Raw genomic sequence first — 25,290 nt, 5'->3', positions numbered from 1 at the left:
CAGATCGAATGACTCAACAATGATGCAGTTGCGGAAAAGGCTAATGTTCTGGGGTGTATTAAAAGGAGTGTTGTATGTAAGACATGGTGGGTAATTGTCCTGCTCTATTGACACTGGTGAGGGCTCAACTGGAATATTTTGTCCAGTTCTGAGCGCTGCCACCCTTTAAGAAAGATGTGGATAAATTGGAGGGAGTCCAGAAGAGATCAACAAAAATGATAAAAGGTTTAGAGAACCTGACCTATGAAGAAAGGTTAAAAAAAAACTAGGCATGTTTAGTCTTGAGGAAAAAATGGGGGAAGGGGGAACCTGATAAGTCTTCAAATATATTAAGGGCTGTTACAAAGAGGATGATGGTCAATTGTTCTCCATATCCACTGAAGGTAGGACAGGAAGTATTCGGCTTAATCTGTAGCAAGGGAAATTTAGGTAAGATGTTAAGAAAAACTTTCAAACTATAATGGTAGTTAAGCTCTGGAGTAGGCTTCCAAGGGAGGTTGTGGAATCCCCACGGTTTTTAAGAACAGGTAAACAAACACCTTTGAGAGATGATCTAGGTGTCCTTGGTCCTGCCTCAGTACAGTACCGGGGGCTGGACTAGATGACCCCTCAAGGTCTCTTCCAGTCCTAACTTTCTTTGACTTTCCCAGGACTACAAACCATGCCTGATTTAGGATTAGAAATTGGGAGTTCCTGGTTCCCAGTCCCCTTCTCAAATCAATAGGTGATCATTCAGGGCCTGCAGTCCAACTGGATAGATGTTAAGTTTAAAATAAGTTCGCTTGAAGGATTTAGGATCTTGCAGGCTTGGTTCATTGCTCAACGGGTCTTCAGAAGGGATAGATGAAGAAAGCAAAAAGCAATTTTTCAAACTTTATCTCCAAACCACCACCACTTCCAAGACACACAGACTTACAAAATTCTTCCAGACCAGTGTTTAAAATCTTATAAAATTCAGAATCAAGACCAAATTCTTACTAGGCAAAAGTAAACTGCTTACTCTCATGCTTTCCAGCTTGACCATTTTGTCCCAAGCCACTCCCCTCTTGCTCTTGTATCAGCCAAATGCCCTTTCCGGGATAAGGGGCATGGGCGGGGGTATTTAATAGAACTGCAAATTGTTCCGTTATAGACTTGTGCCGTGGTTATAGTGACTTTAAGTTGGGACAGTCCTTAGCAAAGACACGTATCTCGTTGTAAAAGTAACTTACCAGTTTCCCTTTTTTTTTTTTTTTTAAACGTTTAGTACTGATGATACACAGGATTGGCAGACCTGAAGGCAGAAATTCTTCATATCGCTGCAGAACAGGTACAGCATGGGAAGCAGTGGGGCTTTTATGTGCCCTGTCCCACTAATATTCCTAAATCATGCCCTGGAATGACCACCAGTACAGGCAAAAGTGTAGCTGAGCCCTGTTGGCTGCTCTGAGAATCTTAACAAAAGGCTTCATTGGCGGTTATGTGGATGCTTGTCCACTGAAAGCAAAACTATGACATCCCAAACGAGCTACCGAACAGCTGGCCAGCTGAGCATAACACCGTTCTGGTTACGGCAAAACTGAGCGGAGTTTGAATGGTCAAATGAGTTGAGAAGCTCCATATCTCATTACTCAATCCCGAAAGCTGGCCACTCTCACAAAAATAGCGAACAACTGGCTTGTCTCTGTGCTCCTTCAGCGAACTGGTAGTTCAGAATGTTCAAAATTGTGGGAGGGTGGGGGGAAGATTTACTCAGAAATGGAACTTTCTAAGAGACTGTAAATGCCTTTCTTGGACCACTGTTAGCAAGCTGCAGAATTTGGGAAGTCCCCTACTCTTGGCTAAATGCCAGTTTGTGTTGGTCTATGTGGAGAAGGAGGGAAATCTGCATTTTTGTGAATATTTTTGTGTACTTCGGCTTACCTGCTTGGCATTCCGACTGACCACACAGAGTGAAGGGGTTATTAGAACAAGCAGGAAACAATACAATGACTAGAGATAAGAGAGAGATTCCCAAGGCTGGAGCCAGCACTGGGCATGGAGACGTTGATACTGACCCACAGGCTGGGTGGCCCACTAAAGTGAGTCAGGGGGTGGAGGTGGCGCTTCCTCTCTGAGCCCCACCGAACATTCCTCCACGCCCCCCATGGAGGGTATGCCTCACAGTTTGAAAACTGTTGATGTAATATGACCTCCTGTGTAACACAGGCCGTAGAACTTCCCCAAAATAATTCCTAGAGCAGATCTTTTAGAAAAACATCCAGTCTTGATTTTAAAATGGTCCGTGATGGAGAATCCACTATGACCCTTGTTAAGTTGTTCCAGTTCTTAATTTTAATTAATTAAAAATGTATGCCTTCTTTCCAGTCTGAATCACTTCACCTTCCAGACATTGGGCTGTATTATACCTCTCTCTGCTATCCCCTCGGGGGAGAGGGGGGAGAAATGCTTCAAGGATCCTTTAGAGAACTATGGGTGGGCTATTAATTTAGAAGTGCTTACATGCCTGACTCCAGCAGGTAACAGGCTTATTTTTCCAGGTCTGGGGTCTTAAGATCAGAAGGACATGAAACCGTTAAAAATCCCTGTCTAGAGAGGAAAAGGGAAGTGCGGGGAGTGATCAGTAGCTGCTTAGGGGGAAACAGGGATCAGTCCTGGGTCCGGTTCTGTTTAATATCTTAATCAATTATTTAGATTATACCATTAAGTTTGTGGGTGATACCAAGCTGGGAGGGGTGACAAGTGCTTTTGAGGATAGGATTAAAATTCAAAATGGTCTGAAGTAAATAGGATGAAATTCAATAAAGACAAATGCAAAGTACTCCACTTAGGAAGGAACAATTAATTGCACACATACAAAATGGGAAATGACTGCCTAGGAAAGAATACTGCAGAAAGGGGTCCGGGGGATATAGCAGATTCCAAGCTAAATTAGTCAACAGTGTAACACTGCAAAAAAAGTGAACATCATTCTGGGATGGATTAGCAGGAGTCTTGTAAGCAAGACACAAGAAGTAATTCTTCCACTTTACTCTGTGCTGATAAGGCCTCTCCTGAAATGTGGTGTCCAAGACTGGACACAATAGTCCAGTTAAGATTGACAAATTGGAGAAAGTCCAGAGGAGAGCAACAAAAATGATTAAAGGTCTAAAAAAAATTGAAAAACATTGGGTTTGTTTTGTCTGGCGAAAAAGACTGAGGGGACACAAGTTTTCAAAAAAGGTTGTTACAAGGAGGAGGGAGAAAAATTGTTCTCTTTAACCTCTGAGGATAAGACAAGAAGCAATGGACTTTTAAATTGCAGCAAGAGCAATTCAGATTGGACATTAGGAAAAACTTTCTGTCAGAGTGGTTAAACACTGGAATAAATTGCCTAGTGAGGCTGTGGAATCTCCATCAGTGGAGATTTTTAAGAGCAGGTTAGACAAACACCTGTCAGGGATGGTCTAGATAATACAGGGGACTGGACTAGAAGACCTTGCGAGGTCTCTTCCAGTCAAACACTTCTGATTCTATGAAAGCCTTACATGGGGAGAGACTGAGAGGCAGAGAATGCAACAGGGGCAGTCGGTCTGAGACAGAGGCCCTGCGGCATTTCTGAGGCAGGCAGGCTCGCCTATGTTTTTGAAGAAGTGATAAGATTTAGGCAAGACCCAGGTGTGTAGACCTCTTGGGATTCTAACCCTTTTATCTACGTGCTATGTACCTTGGGGTGAATGGACCATATGTTTGTTTAGAAAAAAGTGCTTCAAAACCACTCTATCTACCACTGGTCACAGGTTCATGGAGGTCAGTGTCTTGTAGATGCCAAATCCAGTTGGGTCTGTCATGTTACTGCTGTTGGAAATGAGATCTGATGCCCCAGGAAGAGTTGTAGAACCATGGGGCTCTCACCAGAGGCAGGGGAAGGTAATTAGTGAAGGGGTGCACTCGTGAGGGACTGCAAAGGGGTACAGAGTACTGACCGTACACTGGGAATAGGGGGTTTTGTAGCATGGCAAGGCAGTGTAAAGTTGAGTAAACCATGGAGATTGACTCTGGAAGAAGTGCAGGTAGAGACCCGTTGCTTGGAAAGATTGCCTGCGGAGGTACTGTGGGAAAGATCACAGATAAAGCTTACTGCTGAAAAGTCAGTCTGTCAAAACTTGAAGCTCCCTTCCCCGAGAAGTCAGTAGAAATTCTCTTATCTTCACTCCAAGCCTAGCAGAAAAGTGACTGACTGGAAACAGTCTTTACTGGTTTCTCTGACAAAGTAGCTTGTTTTGCACATTGATGTTTTTCACCCAGGACTGGCCTTGGGCACAAGTAATGGTTTGGTGCCCTGTGCTTCTGGGGGCCCTGCAGTTCTGTGTCTGCCTCTGAGTTGCTGAGTCAGGCTGATCTCCCTTGCCCAGTGTTGGGCATAGAAGGGGAGGTAGGAGCCAACTCCCCATCTCCATTCCACACAAAGTATCTGGAATAGAGTGTGACAATCTTATTTGTTGCCACTGGGTTTGCTTCTGGGCTAACCATAGAAGATGATGTTATATTCCCTTATGGAATTTATCAATATTGTTGATAAACTGGCCTGGATAACCAGCGGTTGGTTAGTTAATCTGATATTTCTAACCTTGAGGTAAGATGATTAAACTATTGATGACTTGTGTGCATTCACAATGCTGCCTTTTAACACTGAGTCTGGGAGGTGGGATTAATATGGGTAATGTTAAGATCACTTAAAAATGTAAGGTCTCTAAATGGGCATACACACCAGCTTTCTGGTATCACTTCATGTGTAAACAAAATCTGGATTGAGTGTGCATGTGTAGTGGCAAATTGACTGCCTCGGCCTAGGCTCAGCAAAGGCCCAGTAGCACTGGCCATACCGAGATACAGTACAGACATGTTGTCCAAACGCCCCTCTTCTCATCCTGATCTGCAGCACCTTCTGCTTTCAAGCCCTGAACTTTTGATGTGCAGAATTTACTAAATTTTGTTTTAAGATGTGTGCAAAGAGGTAAGAATAAGACAATAACCTTCATTGTCTCTCCTGATCTATTCTAGGAATTGGTCCCAGGCTTCTGGGGTGACAGGCTATCCCACCTTGTTTCTTCTTCTCTCCACAACCCCACTCAACAAGACCTATTTATTTGATCAACGACTCCTACACTCTGCTAAAAAAGTTCACGTTTAGGAGTTCTAACATTCCCTGTTATGCCTGAATTTCAATTTCTGCTTAGCATTTCCTGATTCTTACAGGTTTAAATAAGATCCTTAATGTTGCCATTATTTGGAGTTGTATACGGTGAGCAAGCTAGATTAGTACTCATGAACTCTCGTTAAAGAGAATGTCACCTTTAGTTCTGGTACCCTGTAACATAGAATGTATATTAAAACCTGAACTTTCAAAGCTGGGTTTAGAAATATTGAAACAGTGACAAGTACAGCATCCTTAGTAATTGAATGAGGTTACCCTCACTGGGAGCTGATGTTTTATTTATACTCCATCAGCTAAACCTCCTGTTGGGAACAGGATTGAGACACAAGAATGTATTTCACATTCCTATGCTAAGACTCAAATTTCAAAGCCTTTAGGCAAGTTGTTAATTTACTCCCTGAAAATTAACCACCTTTATTATCTTGTTTAGTTTGTTCAAAACAGATCCCTTTTTGCATTCAAAAAGTCACCATTGGACTGTCAAGGTGGCAGTGATGTCTGATCACTAATTAGCCTTTATCATATCGAAGGAACACTTAAGCTCTTCTAGTAATTTATTGTTGTTCATAATCAAATGTAGTGATAATCGGTTGCATTCTGTTGCAATTTGTTTTCCTTTTAAAATGGAGCCTCCTGGCTAGAAGCAAAAGCCTAGAAAGCATACATATGAAAGAGCTTGTACACACTATCACTTATGTCTGTATAATGTCGCTCAGGGGTGTGAATAAGCCACCTCCCGAGTGATGTAAGTTACACAGCTTTTCCTGCCGACATAGCTACTGCCTCTCACAGAGGTGGTTTTATTATGCCGATGGAAGAGCTCCCTCCTGTCAGCATGGAGCGTCTTCACCAGATGCACTGCATCGGGATAGCTGTGCCGCTGAAGCGCTTCTAGTGTAGACTAGCCCCAAAAGTCTAAGTACTCTTATTACGCTGATTGGTTTGGGGGCCGGGGGACCCAAGATTTGCATCGTTGACAGCCTCAGTACTTTCAAGGTCTCTGCTGCTGACAGGGCTTCTCTAGAAACAATTGTTCTGTCCTCTTATTGTCAGCCATCTCCCTTCTGAGTCGCTGCTTCTCATTCCTGAGCTACGTGGAGGCTCACCAGTTCTTTTTGTGAAGGGAGCTCAGCGCTGCCATTAGTTGGAGACAACACTTAATTAGCCATGTGTCTAAATGACCTGTTAAGTCTTTCTTTCTCTGTTTGTAGGTAATTAAATGTCTCTACTGTGGATCTCCGCTTTGTTGGAATGCTTGGATGCACTGCAGCGCCTCCTATAGCTTTCTTTTGTCGGCCTCCCTGTGAGAAGATGGCAAAAGTAAACATTACTCGAGACCTCATCCACAGGCAGATCAAGGTATGTGTCATCCAAGATTCTTATTTGTGGTTGGTTGGATGGGTAAGGAGAGCGTCATGTTCATGCTGGAGCAGTTTCTGTGGGAATAGTCTTCACAGAACTAAGATCTGCCATACCCCCCCCATCTTGCTGTGATTTTTTTTTTGTTAGCTCTCGGAATTCACACTTGGCTGGGAAACTTTGCTGCAGGAAGTTGTGCTGTGGATTAGGTAGGAGGGCACTTTCCTTCAGAGCAGATACTGAACTAGTCCCCAAGCATAGTGTTGGGGATACTGTACTGATGGAGTTACCATCTTGGATGAAACGCAAGAGGTTCTGGTGACTTGTGATCAATTAAAATCCCTTTAGTAGATTAGAGGTGTTAACCTCTGAGTTCTGGCCAAGTTTCAGCTGTGACAATTCTATTCTTTAACTTCCTGAGCAGTTTCCTTTGAACACGTAAACTTTTTTCTTTCCTAAACTGTTGTGTAGTGCTGGTATTTGTATTTCTAAGGCACTCGTGACCATTGTCTTGGAGTTGTAGGATGGTATTTAAATAGTTTGTGTCTTAAATTTATAAATGTTTGCGAGTGAATGGGATGAAACATGCAAGATTATTATAATGCCAGCACTGCCTCCTTGCTAGGTACTGAGCAGGAGGGCAGAACATCCAATGCTCTGACTTAATTTCCTGCATTATGGCCCTGTGCCCACAGTGAGGAATGCAGTGGAACCTGATTGTTGGTGCCATATTGTAGGCCACTAAAGCAGTGGTTTTCAAACTTTTTTTTTTTCTGGCGACCCAGTTGAAGAAAATTGTTGATGCTCATGACCCAGTGGAGCTGGGGATGAGGGCTTTGGGGGTGTGGGAGGGGCTCAGGGTTGGGATGTGGGGATGAGGGCTGTGGGGTGGAGCCAGGGATGAGGGGTTTGGGGTGCAGGAGGGGGCTCCGGGTTTGGGCAGGCAAGGGATTGGGGCATGGGGTTGGGGTGCAGGCTTACCTCAGGCATAGGTGCCAACTCTGTGGGTGCTCTGGGGCTGGAGTACCCACAGGGAAAAATTGCACCCACCGGCAGCTCCCTGACCTGCCCAAGCTCACCTCCACTCCACCTCCTCCCCGAGCATCCTGCTTCTCCCTCCCAGCGCTTGCAAAACAGCTGTTTAGTGGCGCGCAAGCCTGGGAGGGAGGGGGGAGGAGGAGGAATGCGGAGTGCTTGGGGAAGAGGCTGGGCCAGGGTGGAGATTTGTGGAGGGATCCAATGGGGCGGGGAGGGGGCGGAGTCAGGGTGGGGCCAGGGGCAGAGGGCGTGAGCAGTCAGTGGCACAGCAGGGGTGCTAAAGCAGGCTTCCTGCCTTGTCCTGGCACTGCAGGCCACGCCGCACCCTGGAAGCGGCTAGTAGCAGGTCCATCTCCTAAGCGGAGACATGCAAGCGCCTCCGCATGGTTCTTGCCTGTAGGTATCGCTGCCCCCCCCCCCCCCCCGAAGTCCCATTGGCCGGTTCCCAGCCAACGGGAGTGCAGAGCTAATGCTTGGGGTGGGGGCAGCGCACAGAGCCCCATGCCCCCCCCCACCTAGGAGCTGGACCTGCTGCTGGCCGCTTCCAGGGCGCAGTGCGGTGTCTGAACAGGTAGGGACTAGCCTGCCTTAGTCAGGCAGCACCGCTGACGTGCCGGGACTTTTAACGTTCCGGTTGGCAGTGCTGACCAGAATCCCTGCGACCCAGTGCCTTGCCTTCCACGACCCAGTACTGGGTTGGGACCTGTAATTTGAAAACCACTGCACTAAAGTATACACTTGCTGCTCTGCCACACTCTCTAGACTAGTGTTAGGTGCCCAGTGGTTTGGCCTCAGGATATCTACAAGATTGTCTAAAGCTCCAGGCAAGGACTTCAAGTAGGATTGCCAACAGTCCTGTATTATAAGGGATGTCCCTTATTTAAATAAAATACTGTCTTGTGCTGATTTAGTAGGGGACAAACACCTTTTATCCCAAATTTCAACCAGGGTAGTGCTACTGGTTGGCAACTTGCTCTGGTGCACAGGGTCACAATGCCACTCAACTTTGGCCCAGCCACCCCTCAATCATGCCTTAGCAGCCCCTGAACCTCTGTTGAATTGGTGTTGGCAACCCCTCTGCCCAGTTCTCCTCTTCAAGCACAATTGAACTATGCTCAACAAGGGTAGATCCCATTCGGACATGGTGGTGGAGCTTTCTCCAGGGCCGATCCAGAAGTGTGGAATGAACTTCCACAGGAATTAACCATCAGACCCTGCAACTTTCTGCTCCAAGTGCAAGGTGCTTAGTTTTGCAAATATAAACAGTAATACATGTATTCTATTAAATTATCTAAAAACACATTTATTCTTGTGGGGGAGAGAGAACTATACATGACTGATGTGGCTCTTGTTGCTGAACATACTTCCGAAAGGGGCTCAGATACTGTCGTGACAAGGTCTATATAAGAAGCTTAATAGTATAGAGCCTCTCTTTATTCATTAAGGTGCCACAAGTACTCCTGTTCTTTATTCATGACATGCAGCGTTAAGGTCATATATGATGTAACTAGGAATATACTGCCTCTGCAGTTAGCCTCCCTTCATCCAAGCCACCTACTAACCTATCTATGATCTCATTAAGGAACACAGAGAAATAATCGTCCTGCATTTTCCGCCTCTTCATTTGTATTGGCACAGCACTGTGGTAACTGTTCTCTTCTCTGTGGAACAGCCTGTGCTAGTTGTATGCCTCCGTTCTGTTCCTCTGTCTGTGTCAGAGAAGGCTGTCCAGTTCAATATCCCAACTATCTCCTGTCTAGCGGTTAAAGATCTCGGGAAGACTGAGAATAGCCTTGGAACAGTGAAAATGCAAGTGTGGATTTTGTAGTAAAATGACACTTGGTTCTTCAAAACAGGGTTGTATGTGTCATGGTAGCTTTTCTGAATAGCTCTAATCTAGTGCTTGCATTTATCCTTCAGCTGTGACTTGAAGCTTCTGGTTTCCAGCCTGTTCTTGCCAAAAGATCAGACCTACATCCAATAGTTTGAAGGAGGATCTTTTTGGCAAAAAATATAAAACAAGCAACCCTGTGGGTGTGGTGGTGTTTTGTTTTTTTTTTTCCTTGGGTCACCCTGATTCTTATGTCAGGTGTCAGACCTGTGCCTGGCATTTGGGGTTTTATCACGAATAGTGGTGAAATGATGGCTTCGCTCTCTTTCTGAACTGGAGAGTGCAAAGTACCCTGTGCATGAGTGTTCTTCACGCTGATAAGAAAACTGTGTCCTTGCCAGAGGAAAGGCATCTGGCTGGTGCCATGGCCCATTTTGGGAGGGAGGTTGTGTGTGTTTTCAATGTTCGGGATATGGGAGTGTTCTGTGCTTGCGGTAGTAAGTGTGGTGGTTTTCCTTCACATAGGAGAAGGGCGCCCTCAGCTTTGAGCGGCACTATCATGTCACTGACCCATTCATCCGACGCCTGGGCCTAGAAGCAGAGTTGCAGGTAAGTGAGCAGTGCAAGAAGAACTAAACTACCTACCTGTTCCACATTAAACTGCATAACACACCTGTCTGAGCTCCATAGACTTCTACACTCTCTTAAGAGAGCACTGGTTTGTCTCCTCAATGTGAGGCATTTCTAGCACTATGCTAGAGCCAGGAACCATGTAGTAAGTTAGTGTATAGGACTCTACTAATGCACCTTACAACATCAGCTATCTTGTACCCGGGACAGGCACTAAGCCTGGTCATAGTTGTTTTTGACATAGGCAAACCTCTCCTAGTTAAGTCTGATGGCCTGACTTCTTCCTATGACATTTGTGACTGCAGTAAGTGCCTTAGAAACCAATAAATGAATTGTCACACTGCAGTCTGATGCTCCTGAAACAGATTACAAATCTTTGAGTTTGTCTTCCCATACAAATTCAGTTTTTTCCTCCTACACCCCTCTTCAACTCCATCTTCCTCTCCTCCCTAAATTTCCCCTCCCCGCAACCTCCCGAAATGCTGATTAGGCACTTCAGCCATTCCTTTTGTAATCCTTTGTTAGATAGGCTGGAAGTATATTGCACATTCACCCAAATGCAAGATGCGCTTTCATTACCTCCCTTTGAGAAGCATCTTCCCTGCATCCCCCAAGGATCTGTGCACACGATTCTCAGCCTAGCCAAGAGCTTTTGAAACAAAGTCACCTTTCCTTGTGTGCAGCAGTATCTCTGCATTCGCCTTGAAGGCTGAGCTGCTATTGTATCCAGTTGTAAATTATTCTTTTTCCCAACAAGCTAGAGCATGCCTCTCTTTCCTGGAGGTGCCTATCTGAGGTGTGGGTAGGGGTGTCTGAAATGGAAAGCTGTTTATATCAGAACCAGTTGTGTGGGGGTGCTTGCTGTGTCCTTGTCTCATAAGAGTCCTTGATAAGTCTGCAGTTTGTGTAACATTCTCTTCCCTTCTTTGCTCAGGGTCACTCTGGATGCGTCAACTGTCTAGAATGGAATGAGAAAGGAGAGTAAGTATGGGTCTCGATTCAGGGATGAACAAACTGATAGCCCAAGCTCCCCCATGAGTGGGCTGAGGATAATCTTATCATAAGGGGCCACTTCCTCTTCCCAGTGAAGTAAATAAGGGCTCAGGCTAAAGGTTTTGGACTGTAAATCCCAGATTTTGGAAACAAGGCTTATTTCGTTGGCTACATCTGGAAATGCTCCTCTTGTGAGTTTGTAAAGGAAACTGGGATGGGATGGCAAGTGAAGGATCCTCTTCCATAGAGGGCTAGAGTACCATCCACTTAACTAGGGCTGTGGCACAGTGGATCTTTGGGATTTGTACCCTTATATGGGACTGGGGTGGTGGATTCCCCCCCCCCCCTTTCCCTATGCTGTAGTTTGAGTGCTTCTCTGGTGGGGAAGCAGAGTGTAGGGGTACAGGGTGGAAGAGTCCCTCTCTCCATCTAATAAACCTCCTTCTCTGCACTATCATACACTAAAGCATTGGTGTTTAATAACTAGCACAAGTGAAGTAAACCATATCCACCTGGGAAATAAGTGTAAGGGAGCGTCTCTACTGTGTTTGAGCCAATTACCACAGCCTACATTCTGTCCTCTGGTCCTCACCCAAATCCATGGAGGAATTTGGCTCCAAGGAGTAGTTTTCAGGCTGAAGGTCATGGCATCTGTTGGCATCCCCGTCTGGTCACCTGTTCCATGCCTCTTCCATTGAAGTAGACCAGTTCTGCCACTTGTGCCTGCTCGCTCACGCTCACACAAGAATCACTGCATGGATTCTGGTGTGGGGCACATTTGAGGACCAGTTGTGAATGACAGGATGTAGGCTCACAGGATGAGTGGCTGAGCAGCTACTCACAGCTGGGAATGGAGCAATGCTTATAGCTCTCCTCTCTTGTTTTTTTCAGCTTGCTGGCTTCTGGCTCCGATGACCAGCATACCATTGTCTGGGATCCCCTGCATCACAAGAAGCTTCTTTCTATGCACACAGGGCATACTGCGAATATCTTCTCTGTCAAGGTGAGTGGGGCCCCAGGTGCGTGTTTGAAAACGAGAGGTGGAAAGAGGACACAGCCAGATGGGACTCGGTGTTTGATTTGCATGAAAATAACTTGTTTTTTAAATGTGAATGGGGAATATTTTTCCATAAGCAAGTTCTCCAAAGAGTACTAAATTTAAACTCTTCCAGTATTAAGAAAAGTTATATTAGATGTAGTATTCTGCATCTCAGTCTGTGCAATCCTCTGAGCTTGATCACATATCCATATAAATACTGGCAGTGGTGGCTATATCAATCCAGGTGGGGAAAAAATGCAGTAGAGAGAACTGCATTGTATGTCACATTGCTGGAGACTTAGAGAGACTTGTACAGCAAGCATATGCAAGGAACGTATGTAATTACAGAAGGTTACTCCACATGCATAGAGAAAGGATGATCCAGTGGTTAGGGTGCTAGCCTGGGACTCGGGAGACCTATGTTCAGTTCCCTGCTCCAGCACAGACATTCTGTGGGGCCTTGGGCAAACCATTTAGTGTCTCGAGTGTGCCTCAGTTTTCCATTTTACAGATGGGGATAATAGAATTTCCTTACCTCCGTGTGGGTGCTGTGAGGATTAAAAAGATTGAGAGGTGCTCCATTATTACATTAATGAGCACCGTATAAGAACCTTACATAGATATCTGGCCACGTGGCTTTGATCGCTACTCTGCTACAGTTGGGAGTAGCTTACATTTCACAGGGAGATGTAACAGAAGTCTTTAAATGGAGGAAGAATTTGCTGTCAAACCATCCCTCCTTACAGAAGGAAAACTGGAGACTGGTCACTCGTGTCTGAGCACAAGCAGTGGTAGCCAGAGTTGGAACTGCATGCAGAGCCCTACAATCTAGACTCAGTCCTGCCTTCTCTGTAAATGCTGCAAGAAGGCAAGAGTTGCTTTGCCTCTTTCAAATAAGAATGACCTGCTATCAGACAAGCTTTGATTTCCCAGCCGGGAGCTGCTGTTCTATTGCATTGTTGCCTGTTGTGATCCAAGCTCTTTCAGGATGTAACTGTAGCTACAGCAGCTTGTCGCAAAGGGAGATGCAGCAGCGGCCAGGCTATAACTGACTAAGGTTGGATGACTGTAAAGTGGCAGTTGAAATGTCTGAAGCTCTTCTTCCTTCCACAGTTCTTGCCACATTCAGGGGATCGGATCCTCATCACAGGAGCTGCAGACTCCAAGGTGCATGTTCATGACTTGACTGTCAAGGAAACCATCCACATGTTTGGTGACCACACCAACCGGGTCAAGCGTATTGCCACGGCCCCTATGTGGCCCAACACCTTCTGGAGCGCAGCGGAGGATGGGCTAATCCGGTAAAAAGCTTTGGTGCTCGTTCTGGGGAGTAGCTTTTGGTGCTGTGAGAGATGTTTATCAGAGTAGTCATGCTTGAGTGGTCACTGACACCCTTAGTTCACTCAATTCCCTGCCCCTTCCTGTTGGGTTAGCACAGTTCAGTTAATAAATGAAGAGGAACTTTGGTTCGCTGGTTTGACTATTACTGACATTGTCTTCTTGTGACTGTATGTATTATTTGTTTTGCCATAACACCTAGGAGCCCTCATCACTGACCAGGACCCCATTGTGGTAGGTGCTGTACTCAGAACAAAAAGTTGGTCCTTCCCCCTGGAGATTACAATCTAAGTACAAGACAGACAACAGATGGATATGGACAGGTTGGGGGGGGGGGTACAAGGAAGCAATGAGGTAATATTGGTGATAGAGTAGTGGTCTCAGTACACCAGCTGCCTAACGGTTGTCAAGTTTTTGGTAGGCCTCATGGCCAAGGAAAGTTTAGAGGAGGGATTTGAAGGGTGGCTAATGAGGTAGCTTCTTGGATGTTCCTGGGGAGCTCCTCCCAAAGGTGAGGGGCAGCATGGGATGGGAGACTGCAAAAGTTGCTTGTTTGAAAAGTTAACAACTGGGCAATGGAGGCTGGTATTGTGGGCCAATTAGTGGTGAGTGTTGGCAGCTCAATGGTGAATGAGAGAGAAGTAGGGTGGGGTTTGATTGCGAAGAACCTTGAAAGTGAAGATACTTAGGCTTGTTTACACTGGCACTTTACAGCGTTGCAACTTTCTTGCTCGGGGCGATGCACATTTCAGCGCTGTAAAGCGCCGGTATAGACAGTGCACCAGTGCTGGGAGCTACGCCCCTTGTGGAGGTGGTGTGGTTTTTCTCCCAGCACTAGGCCGTGACTACACAAGCCACATTAATGCTTTAACATTGCTAGTGAAGACATGCCCTTCGCTTATGTTTTGGGCAGTGGCGTAGCCAGGGTCTAAGTGTAGGGGGAGCAAACAGGAAAAAAGGCGCTCCCACTTGGCTCCTCCTCTGGCCATGCCCTCCCTTGGCTCCTCCCATTTATCCCCCCCCCCCCCCCCCCCAGATTAACCCCGGGGCCTGGCTCAGGACTCCTGCGGGCTTCCCGGGGGTGCAGATACCCCCTTCCCCCTGTGGTCCCGGGAGTCTCTCCTGCCCAGCCTGCTCTGCAGATGTCCCCCGCCAGGCTGCACCACCCGGCCCCACCCGCAGGGTCCTGTCCCCCCCCGCCCGGGGCTCCAGGCTCCTGTGCCGTGCCAGGGCCCCCCATCCAGACAGTGTGGCCTGTGCCCCTGCCCTGTGGGCCCAGCCCTGGGGAGCCCCTCACCCGGAGGGGACCCCCAGTGCAAGGCACCGGACCCCCGCCGCTCACGTTTTGTCCTGCGCCGCCACCTGTCCCCGGCTGATCCCGGCTCCGGGCGGGGAGCACTTGGTCTCTGAGCCCTGAGCCACCACAGGAGGTGGCTGTGCCTGCAGCGATGTTGGGGGCCGCATGGGTGCGATGGCCGAGGAGCCGGACCTCTCGCATCTTGGGCCACGCCTGCCGCCAGTCCCCCCCCATGGCTCCTCCAGCCGTGCTGCCCCCAGCGCCGGCCCGACCGTCCTGCGCCGCTGCCTGTCACCGGCCGATTCTGGCCCCGCACCGCGGGTGGATCCCGGCTCCAGCTCGGGGTGGGGAGTGCTTGGCTGCCGAGCCCTGAGCTGCTGCAGGAGGTGGCTGCGCCTGTGGTGATGTTGGGGCTGCGTGGGGCGTGATGGCCGAGGAGCCGCCCCCACCCCCCATGGCTCCTCCGGCAGTGCTGCCCCCGGCGCTGGCCCGGCAGGCGCCGCTTTTGGGAAAAGGGGTGAGGGGAAGCGGCTGCTTCCCCTGCACCCCACTAGCTACGCTACTGGTTTTGGGTTAGAGAAACAGGAGGCAGTGGAGGGATGCAGAGAGGGGTGATATGACTGGCTAGGAAAATTTATCTTTGCGGCAGCATTCTGAATGGATATGAGTGGGGCAAGGCTGCATTTGTCAAAGGCAGCAAGAAGGATGAGCACTCAGAGTAGAGTTTTAGCTGTGTGGATGGATGAGAGGCCATATTTTAGATTTTTAATATTTTATATTGCTGTAGTGCCTAGAGGCCAACCGGTTAGGACCCCATTGCGCTAGGGGCTGTACACATATGTAGTGAGAATTTCCTGCCCCAAAGAGCTTGGTCTAGTCTCGATCTTCCCCCCCCCCCCAACCCTCCTCCCCTCCCCACCAGCCCCCCCAAAATCTGAATGGTTCAGCTTGAAATAAAGGGTATCCTTTCATACATAGAGGAAAAGGGGAGGACATTTCCTGTTACAGAAAATGAGGTCAGAAAAGAACAGTCCTATCTCCATCAGAAGGAGCAGAGGAAGGCAGATGCAATGTGCCTCCAGAACCCTCATTAAGACTCTAGAACAGCTAAAGATACTACCCTCCAAGATTTTATTTATTCCAGGTTTAATACTGGACTCTGGGTGTGTGTGGTAGGTCATGACTCTGTGAGTTCTCATTGGTGCTAAATAAATTCCCATGTAATACAGACTTGTCAGCAGAAAATGTTGGTTATCCTGGTGTCAAGGCTTAGCTCATCAAATCACGGAGCTCCCAGTAACCTGGGACACTAAAAGCATTCGTGTGATCGTTCGTTCTGCAGTAACAGACCTGGAGGGAAAGGATGTCCTCTTTTTCCTCCTCAGACACCATCCAGTCCTCTGTAAAATCTAGGTATCTGTTTAGCAGTAATAACATGGCGATATCTGAATTCTTCCTCTGCTTTCCATGGTGATCAAGCTAAACTCCCTTCTATTGCTATGTTGGTTCTTCCTGGGCACTGGTTAACTAACTCTCCCTTCTGCCTTGTAGACAGTATGATCTGCGAGAGAACAGCAAACGCTCAGAAGTCCTGATAGACCTGACCGAATACTGTGGGCAGCTGGTGGAGGCCAAGTGCCTCACTGTCAACCCCCAGGATAACAATTACCTAGCGGTGGGAGCCAGTGGGCCCTTCGTACGGCTCTATGACATACGCATGATCCACAACCACAGGTAATGGCCACCATCACTCGTAGCACCTTCTCGACAGGGAAGTGAGTAACACGAGACCTGAAAGAGGCCTTGCATGGTGGGAATGGGGCATCCAGAGAAGCTGGCGATCATCCTTCTCAGCTGTGCAATGGTACTAAGTTTTGCTCCCCCAGCATCCTTTTCACACAGGTAAGTGGAACTGCCTAGCACTCTTGTGGTGGGTTGGGGCAGGTTTGCAATTGCTCAACTGTCACACACTTACATTCTTTCTTTGCAAGTAAGAATCTGAGGGCTGGTTGAACACAGGCAGTTGAGTGTTGTAATCATAAAACCACTTTCCTTTCTGGCTAGAAAAAGCATGAAGCAGAGTCCCTCAGCGGGAGTCCACACGTTCTGTGACCGGCAGAAACCCCTTCCAGATGGTGCGGCTCAGTACTACGTGGCAGGTACAACTACTGTCCTGATATGACCATTATTTTTATCTGGCAGTGCCTAGGAGCTAGGGTCAGTGATCAGATGAAGGGCAGTTTTTTTTGTGAAAGAGAGCTTACAATCTGGTGCATGTGCCTCCAAGTCTCACCGGCTATTATGTTATGAAAACTAGGACTGTCCTGCTCTGCTATCCTGCAAGGCTATAAAATACTGATGCATTAATTAACCTGGGGAGGGACTGGATAGCTGTAGATCCCCCTCTCATTTCTGGGTTCGGTTCACACCTGATGTAGATTGCTAATGAACTTGGTCTACTGATGTATGTTGGCTGGCCTACATGAACAAGATGCTGTCACCACTCTGCTACATCACAGCTGTCCCCTTTTAATCAGCTTCATTGCAGAGTCAAGAACTAAATAAACCACAGAGACGATAAACTCCCCTCTAGAGGGGGAAGCATTTGTGGCCCAATGTGAGGGGAAACTTGGCCTCATTCAGTACCTGTCTTGTGGAGAAATGAAATGAGCACCTGTTTTTGTGCCCTTCACCAGCACTAATCACTGTGTATTTTTTTCCAAAGCCCCTAATATAGATTAGTCTGAACCACTGCACTGAAACAGAGTGAATACTACAAGTCTGACTGGGAAACGGATACATTAAAAAGTATCAGAATTGTGCCCCTGGAAAGCCTTATTTGTAATAAGGTCCCACCATAGGGTCCCTTAATGTTCTTAATCCTTCTGTGTTGGCCATTCAACGCTTCTCCGGTCTATCTGAAGCATGAGAACCCATGTGTGGGCTGAGCAATTAATGCACAATGTGTTCAAGAAGCCATGTTCTGCTGTGCCAATGAGCCAAGACACAGAAACATTAGAGAGTTGAAAAATAATGAAGTTCAAATGGAGTCTTCCATGAATCAGACGGTGGCTGACTCAGTGAATCGCTGGAGCTTCAGGATATTCTCATTGAAGCAGTGTTTAGCTGCCTTTGGATCCTAGCTGGATTGCAAACACCAGTCTTCAGGGGCTGATTCCTTTACACCTGGGCATAGCCATGCAGAAGAGTTTCTTTAAGAGGCCCTGAAAGGATGGCTGTGTAAGTTTGAGGGCAAGTCTTCCTGCCTTGGGTTAGAGCCCCTCAGAGACTGATGTAAAGACTTCTTATATACAGCAGTGGAAAACTGGGAAATAGCTTGGAATGTGACTGTATTTCATTCATGTGCTCTCTTTCAGCAGTCTCCCACAACACATGGTGACCAGTGTGGAGCAGAAGATGTTGAGGGCTACCAGTTAAGCAAGTAAACTATGCTAGTTTCTTCTCTGCAGGGCACCTTCCAGTGAAGCTACCAGACTACAACAACCGGCTGAGAGTTCTAGTAGCCACGTACGTCACCTTCAGTCCTGATGGCACGGAGCTGTTGGTCAATATGGGAGGGGAACAGGTAGGATGCTAACTGAAGTTCAGGAATAAGGGTTTTACATAAGACTGTATTAGCTGGGTCATGATGTCTTGACTCACCCTGATATTATTCTACAGCGTTTATCATGCCTTGAGCAATTTGTGTGTGTCTGTAATACAGTTTGATTCAAGTGGCTGTTGTCAGGGATTTAATGGTTACCCTCTTACATCAGAGGTCAGTGTAATGTTAAATTTGAGTAGCAAATTTTCACTCAGGCAAATGTCAACTGCAAAACCAATCTGGAAGAGCTGCAGAAATTGTTTCATGACTGACCTGGGAATGAGTTGCTTTAGGAAACCTGCACTAATTCCTATACTGCCACCTCTAGCTAGTTCTCTAGTAGAATCTAGTGGAGGAAGAGTTCTCTTCCTATAGAGACAATGGCTTGCACCTGGGATGTTTGACAGTTTCATTCTAAGCATTAATGACATTCTTGGGTCTTTGTAAAAGCCTATTGTGAATCTCTTCCTGGTAGAAATCAACAACTGCAAATCGAGGGCTGGTTTAGATTGCAGTGAGACCAGTAAATCCTGCTGGCAGAGCTAACTTCTAAGGGTTAGGGAGGGAACTTCCCTTGTGGGCAGGTTATTCCAGAGCCATTCTCTGCACCTTCCTCTGAAGTGTCTGATAATGCCACTTTGTGAGAGAGTATTGGGTTAGATAGACTTTGAGTCTGATTTGGGCTGGCAGTTCTTATGCCGATGCACTCTTGCTCAAGGGCTTTGCGGCACAGAATGCTGGGCTTCTCTAGAAGAAGGGAGTCTTCCTTTGCCCATAGATGGTTTTCCCTTCGTCTAGTGCGACCCACTTGTTTCCCATTCTCAGCTGCTAATTGTTTACAATCAGGTCATGAACCCAAGGACAAAAATGGTTCAGTAACCTGTTTGTATAGGCTGAAGTTAAATTTGTAGATTGTGTGATATTTTTTTTTTTTTTGTGTGGGTGTGCGCTCCTTTTTTTTAACCCTATTAACATTGTAGCTGGAACTTTTTTGCCTTTACTAACCATTCAGTCACCGGTCAATTCTTGCTTATGTAGTATGTTTGGTATCAAGGGGGCTTTATTGCCATTAGTTTTAATAAGTCAGGTGTCTCATTTCTCAGCACAGTTCTTTCTGAACCTCTTACCTTGTCCCAGTGCTGGTACTGCTGCCCTTTTGTCTCCTTGCTGTATGTGTGTCTATAACATTCTACCAAACTCTAATAGACAGAAAGCAAAATGGTTGGCTGGGTGGTGTTCTGTCCTGCTCATCACCATGGTGTCACTGACTGTGCGTTCAGTCCTTGGTGTCTCTCTCTCTCCCATTGCCTTGTAGGTCTACTTGTTTGACCTGACTTACAAACAGAGGCCGTACACTTTTCTCCTGCCAAAGAAGTGCCACTCTTCAGGGGGTAAGTGTGGTGCTGTATGGGAAGTGAGAGCGAAGCCCAGCGCAATTCTGCTTTCCAGTGTGAAATCTGAGCTGAGCAGGAACTAGAAAAGTGAATGAGGGCAGCAAGGCTATTCTATAAATTTAAACCCTCTACTAATCTGAGGAAAATACGGGGGGTCATCGCTCGTGCCTGGGCCCAGCCTGTTGAAGGCGGTACTGAATGCCCTTCATCTTGGCTTCCATTTTCTGTGGGAATGGGGAGGCGGGAGAAGATTGGAGAAGCTCTCGGTGTATTCAGCTCTCTTGCTTGGGAGATCTGTTGTGATGGTGTGACGGGTTGGATCACAGAAACCCCCTTGGGAGCTGCCACCCGATGTGCAAAGACTACCCCTGCTTCTGTTTTCCCTGCCAGCTCAGGACTCCAGCACCCTGTCTTGCTGAGCCAGACACTCCTGTCTGGCTCCCGACACAGACCCAGGGTCTGAATCACTTGTCCCAAAGCTGCAAGTTTACCTGAAAACAGCTCGCAGTAGTGCGCTTGTCTTTAGCACTCAGATGCCCAACTCCCAATGGGGTCTAAACCCAAATAAATCCGTTTTGCCCTGCATAAAGCTTATGCAGGGCAAACTCATAAATTGTTCGCCCTCTATAACACTGATAGAGAGATATGCACAGTTGTTTGCTCCCCCAGGTATTAATACATACTCTGAGTAAATTACTAAATAGAAAGTGATTTTATTAAATACAGACAGTAGGATTTAAGTGGTTCAAAGTAGTAACAGACAGAACAAAGTAAGTCACAAGCAAAATAAAACAAAATGCGCAGATCTATGCCTAAACAAACTGAATACAGATAATTTCCTCACCAGTTCCAGAATGCTCCCTTTTACAGGCTAATCTCCTTTTAGCCTGGGTCCAGCAATCACTCACACCCCCTGTAGTTACTGTCCTTTGTTTCAGTCTCCTTCAAGTATCCTGGGGGGGGTGGAGAGGCTCCTTCTTTAGCCAGCTGAAGACAAAATGGAGGGGTCTCCCACAGGTTTAAGTAGACTCTCTCTTGTGGGTGGAGACCTCCCTCCTCTGCAAAGCCCAGCTCCAAGATGGAGTTTTGGAGTCACCTGGGCAAGTCACATGCCCCTGCATGACTCAGTCTTTGCATTGTCCACATGGCATCTTGCATGTCTCCAGGAAGACTTCTCATGTGGATTGGAGCATTCCAAGATGCATTGTTCCCTAAGTGTCTCCTGATCAGGTACTTAACCTGGCAAATTCCTTCCTAAAGAAGCTGACCAAATGCCTCACAAAGCTTACTTAGAAATCAGGCAAGCATACAGCCCATATTCTTAAGCTCGAGTAGAAAATGATATATACGTACAAATAGGATGAATAGATATAGTAGATCACAACCCTTACGGAGATATGTTACATGGCACAGGCAGCACAAAACATATTCCAGTTATGTCATACATACATTTATAAGCACCCCCTCCCCATAAAGCCTTATGGGGTACACTGTCACATTGGGAGATCTGTTGTGATGGATCCTGCAGAGTATTTGTAGCTGATGTCCGAGGAGATCAGCCAATCCTGCCAAATGCTTATACTTCCATATACTTTGAGGTAGGAACCAGACTCTCTGAAGTCAGTGGAGTTGTAGCTACTTACCTCTGGGCTGAATTGGGCTCCTGCTAGCCTGACTTCGTGTTGGTGGACTAGAAATTCCAAGCCCACAGAGGAGAGTCTGTAATCTGTAGCTGGATTTTACTCTTCTAATTATTTATATTTTTTTACAAACCCCCCCCAGAAGTGCAGAATGGAAAGACCTCAACCAATGGAGTGTCAAACGGCATCCATCTCCACAGCAACGGATTCAGATTGTCTGAGGGAAGAACACATATCAGGTGAGGTGACACATTCGTTTGGATGAGGTGCCCCTGGTTCTGCTCTGTGCCCTGTGATCCCAGCGAGACCCGAAGCTGCTGACTGAGGTGTGAAGTGGAATTCTTCTTCACTTACGAACGCAAAGATTACCCAGGGAGCTCTGTTCTGGTATTCACTCAGCTGCTGGTGGTAAACGGGCTGCAAACCAGAGCCAGGTTAGGCCAAGAGCATGATGGGGAAATCCTGGCCATCAGGATCTTTTTCCTTTTATGGTTGTGGTGAATTATTGCTGAATAAATCCACAACTGGCCTGTCACACATGGAAACTGACCTCCTTTACTTCTCCACAGCATAGTCTCTCTTTCCTGTGAAATGATTTGGCAGTCTCAGGTCACAAATCCCAGAACCGCCCTCGGATGGTCATGACTCAGTCCTGATCATCTTGGCCTGGATTTGAACTGGTGACCGGGTTGAATGGTTCTTTGCCATTACCAATATCTACTCTACTTCTCTCTCTTTTTAAAAGGACTAAGTGTAGTTGGGGAAGCAGAGGCAGACTTGAAGTTTAACATGTCTGGTGTTTTGGGGGTTCCTCTAGCATAAGGTGCTAATTCATCAGAAATCTTTGAAATGCCAAGAGACTTATTGCCGCCATGTGAGCTGGCTTATTTGACTCTTTAAAAAAAATAAGAGTGTCACTGAATGCCGACTTAAAACTGATTAAAAGAAATATTGTTTACACAACACAACCTGTGGAACTTGCCGCTGCAAAGTATCACTGAAGCAAAGAGATTCTAGTAGAGCTCAGTGAAGAGTTAAACACTTCACACGGATAACAAAAGCACCTATTGTTACATTACTTAGTGTTAAAATAAAAAAGATGGGAGTTTTCATGCTCCAGGGCATAAGCCAACTCCTCACTGACAGGGCTTCTAAGGAAACTTCCCTAAGCTCAGGTGCTTTCTTGTACCTATGCACCTTTGTGAAGCATCTGGTATTGGCCACTGTCGGATACTGGACAAGATGAACCCTTGATGTGACTGTGGTGGGCTCTGTTCCTTTGTTTCTCAGTGTAATGGAATTCTTCTATTCGACTTTTAACTAGACCAAATTGTTGAATCTCTTCAGCGTTACCGTAGTGATTGTAACCCCACACCTGTCTCTCCCTGCAGTCCCCAGATTGAGCTGCCTCCATATCTGGAAAAAATTAAACAGCAAGCCAATGAGGCATTTGCGTGCCAGCAGTGGACTCAAGCCATCCAGCTGTACAGCAGAGCAGTTCAGAAAGCCCCCAACAACGCCATGCTGTACGGAAACAGAGCTGCTGCCTACATGAAGCGCAAGTGGTAAGTAAGCTGGACTCCTTTTGTGGAAGGCTAACGAAATGAGTGTGTGCTGTCAAACGGTGTACCACAGGATTTGGGCATCAGTACTGCTTGGTATACAAAGTTATGGGCTCCAGACTTGGGTGTGACCCCATTGAGTTCCTTTCTCATGGGCCCCATTGCTCACAGCGAGGCTCCTAGCCACATTTGTGCAGAGTGGGGCTCATCTAATCGGATAAAACCTACTGCAGGATACTGTGAAACCTAGAATGGGTTAATCACAGAATTGTGTATGTTAGAGACAGGTTACAGATGGTGTCTGGTCATGAGATGCATTTCATTGCTCACTGGTACAATCTAGGTAGCTTGCTGTTTCTTTATAACATAAAAAACCCATGTGTCTCAAGCAGCATCAATAGCTCTGTGATCTGGTATAGGGAACATTCCAGTGGAAGGATTTGTAGACATTTATCCCCCGACAAGGTAGGGGTTATGCTGCTCATTTGGTTCAATCCTTGTTACGTTCCTGAAAGCTAAGACTCCCTGCAGGTTAGTTGTAACTGCTCCCACTGCTAGCTTAGTCCAAATCACCACATTGGCAGATGTACCCAGAGCACATCTAACGTGAGGTGTATTAATTCACATACTACCTGGACTAGGCACGTCTGCCATACTGGAAACTACCTGGGATCCTTTCAGTAACACTGCAGAGTTATGGTTAATTTTTGGGCACTACCAAAGGTTGTGTCTGGCACATTGCTGAATGCGTACTGCTAGCATCTGCAACAGTTAACGTCCCTTCTGACAACAGCCAGAGCTGCTCACACAAAATATGGCAAAGCTGTTTTAGGTGCGTGTGCGCTCACTCCCTCTTTCTCCTTGAGTAGAGTAGGACCATTGGATAATGACTTACTATCAGCATATGTAAAATAGCAGTGATCTCTTACATCTACTGCTGTTTTGTGAGAAACTCCCTCCTGGTAGGAGTTCTCCTACCTTCTTGCCAAGATGAAGAACTGCCATCAATTTGATCTGAACATTGGTAGCTGGCCAGTGGTTGGTATTGCAAAGACAGGAACAAAGGTTTGGGAGCAGCCTCAGAAGGATGTAAAAGTCAAGGAGGGAGAAGACTCTAGGGTGATGCAATGGGAGGGAATTGTGAAAGGGAAAACATAGGTTGAGCATCAGGGCAAACTTCATTAGTGAGGTGTTAGGAAAAATGATTCCCTTTACTAAAGTGGTGTTGGCTGGCACATCTGAAACTATACTGTGCTAAGCGCTAGAAGGTGAACAGCAGGATATTTCTTCTGGTGAGAAGATGAACAGTTAACGCTCCAGCAGGTTTCTTTAATATGTAATTGTTACAAGGTCCCCAACCTGGAGCCTGAACCCACCAAACCCACCAGCCTGGACTGTGTCTCGCACTATGGTGCTAATGTCAAGCTACAAGCCGCTGATAGGCACTGCAATTGTACAGCAATCTACAGGCAGGGACACACCTAGCTGAGTTACATGAATGATCACGCAGGACCCATCAATAGAGGGGCCTCAGCCAATTCCCCCCCCCTCCCAAGCCTTGCACCCCAGAAATATACCGTCTTGCACTGCTCAAGGTTCCCTTTGACAGCGCAAACTCTTCAATAAGTTTGCCATTTCTTCATAGGCAAGTGGACATGCACCAGAGATTCCCCAAGCACTTCAACTAAAAACACTTTGTTTTAGATAAAATATAAAACTGATTTATTAACTCCAGAAAGATAGATTTTAAGTGATTATAAGTAGTAGTCATGGAGATCAAATTTGGTTACTTAAGAAATTAGAGTTTAGACTGCAAATTTATTTTTAACTGAAACTGACTAAGCAAGATTTGACTCAAACAGTCTCTTACCCTAACAGATGGTACAAACCACTTACAGTTCCTCAATACACAGATTGGACCCCCTTCCAGCCTGGGACCAATCTCCCTAGTTCAAAGTCTTTATCTTCCAGATGATTTCCCAGGTGTTCAGATTGGGCAGGGGAGACGTAAGAGGCCAAGTGATGATGTCACTGCCTCTCTTTTTATAGGTTTCAGAGTAGCAGCCGTGTTAATCTGTATCCACAAAAAGAACAGGAGTACTTGTGGCACCTTAGAGACTAACATTTATTTGAGCATAAGCTTTTGTGGGCAACAGCTTCATTCTTTTTATACCTTCTTCTAGCTGCTAGAAAGATCCTTGCTGTGATTTGGGAGCCAGACAGTTTTCGTTGCCTACATGCATTTTCTGAGAAGCTTCTGGGAGAGTGGATTCTCTCTGATGGGCCATCAATGCCTGTCTGGCCCTCCTTTCTTGCAACAGAAAGGCTGGCTGTGGGCATCTCCCAATCTCTCACATTTCACATATAGCAATACTTGATAACTTCACCT

At 46.6% G+C, this 25,290-nt stretch overlaps 1 protein-coding gene across 3 annotated transcripts in view; it reads left to right on the top strand.

Annotated features, from left to right (window-relative positions):
- The window catches only part of WDTC1 (WD and tetratricopeptide repeats 1), a 42,979-nt gene that overhangs the window by 6,685 nt on the left and 11,004 nt on the right, over nt 1-25,290 (top strand). The window contains exons 2-13 of one of the 3 annotated variants that reach the window (XM_005302003.5): nt 1,247-1,309; nt 6,388-6,535; nt 9,930-10,013; nt 10,969-11,015; nt 11,919-12,030; nt 13,180-13,367; nt 16,253-16,435; nt 16,766-16,860; nt 18,172-18,287; nt 19,621-19,696; nt 21,482-21,578; nt 22,731-22,904. In XM_005302003.5, the coding sequence (XP_005302060.2) occupies nt 6,428-6,535; nt 9,930-10,013; nt 10,969-11,015; nt 11,919-12,030; nt 13,180-13,367; nt 16,253-16,435; nt 16,766-16,860; nt 18,172-18,287; nt 19,621-19,696; nt 21,482-21,578; nt 22,731-22,904 (1,280 nt within the window). In that variant the 5' untranslated portion in view covers nt 1,247-1,309; nt 6,388-6,427. The remainder of the gene's footprint in view (nt 1-1,246; nt 1,310-6,387; nt 6,536-9,929; nt 10,014-10,968; nt 11,016-11,918; nt 12,031-13,179; nt 13,368-16,252; nt 16,436-16,765; nt 16,861-18,171; nt 18,288-19,620; nt 19,697-21,481; nt 21,579-22,730; nt 22,905-25,290) is intronic. The other 2 variants (XM_042844665.2, XM_005302004.5) reach the window with 2 other exon arrangements.

Source organism: Chrysemys picta, chromosome 23, assembly GCF_011386835.1.
Source record: "Chrysemys picta bellii isolate R12L10 chromosome 23, ASM1138683v2, whole genome shotgun sequence".
Taxonomy (NCBI): Eukaryota; Metazoa; Chordata; order Testudines; family Emydidae; genus Chrysemys; species Chrysemys picta.
Note: the sequence above shows the minus strand (reverse complement) of the source record. Positions and strands in the feature narration are given on the sequence as shown.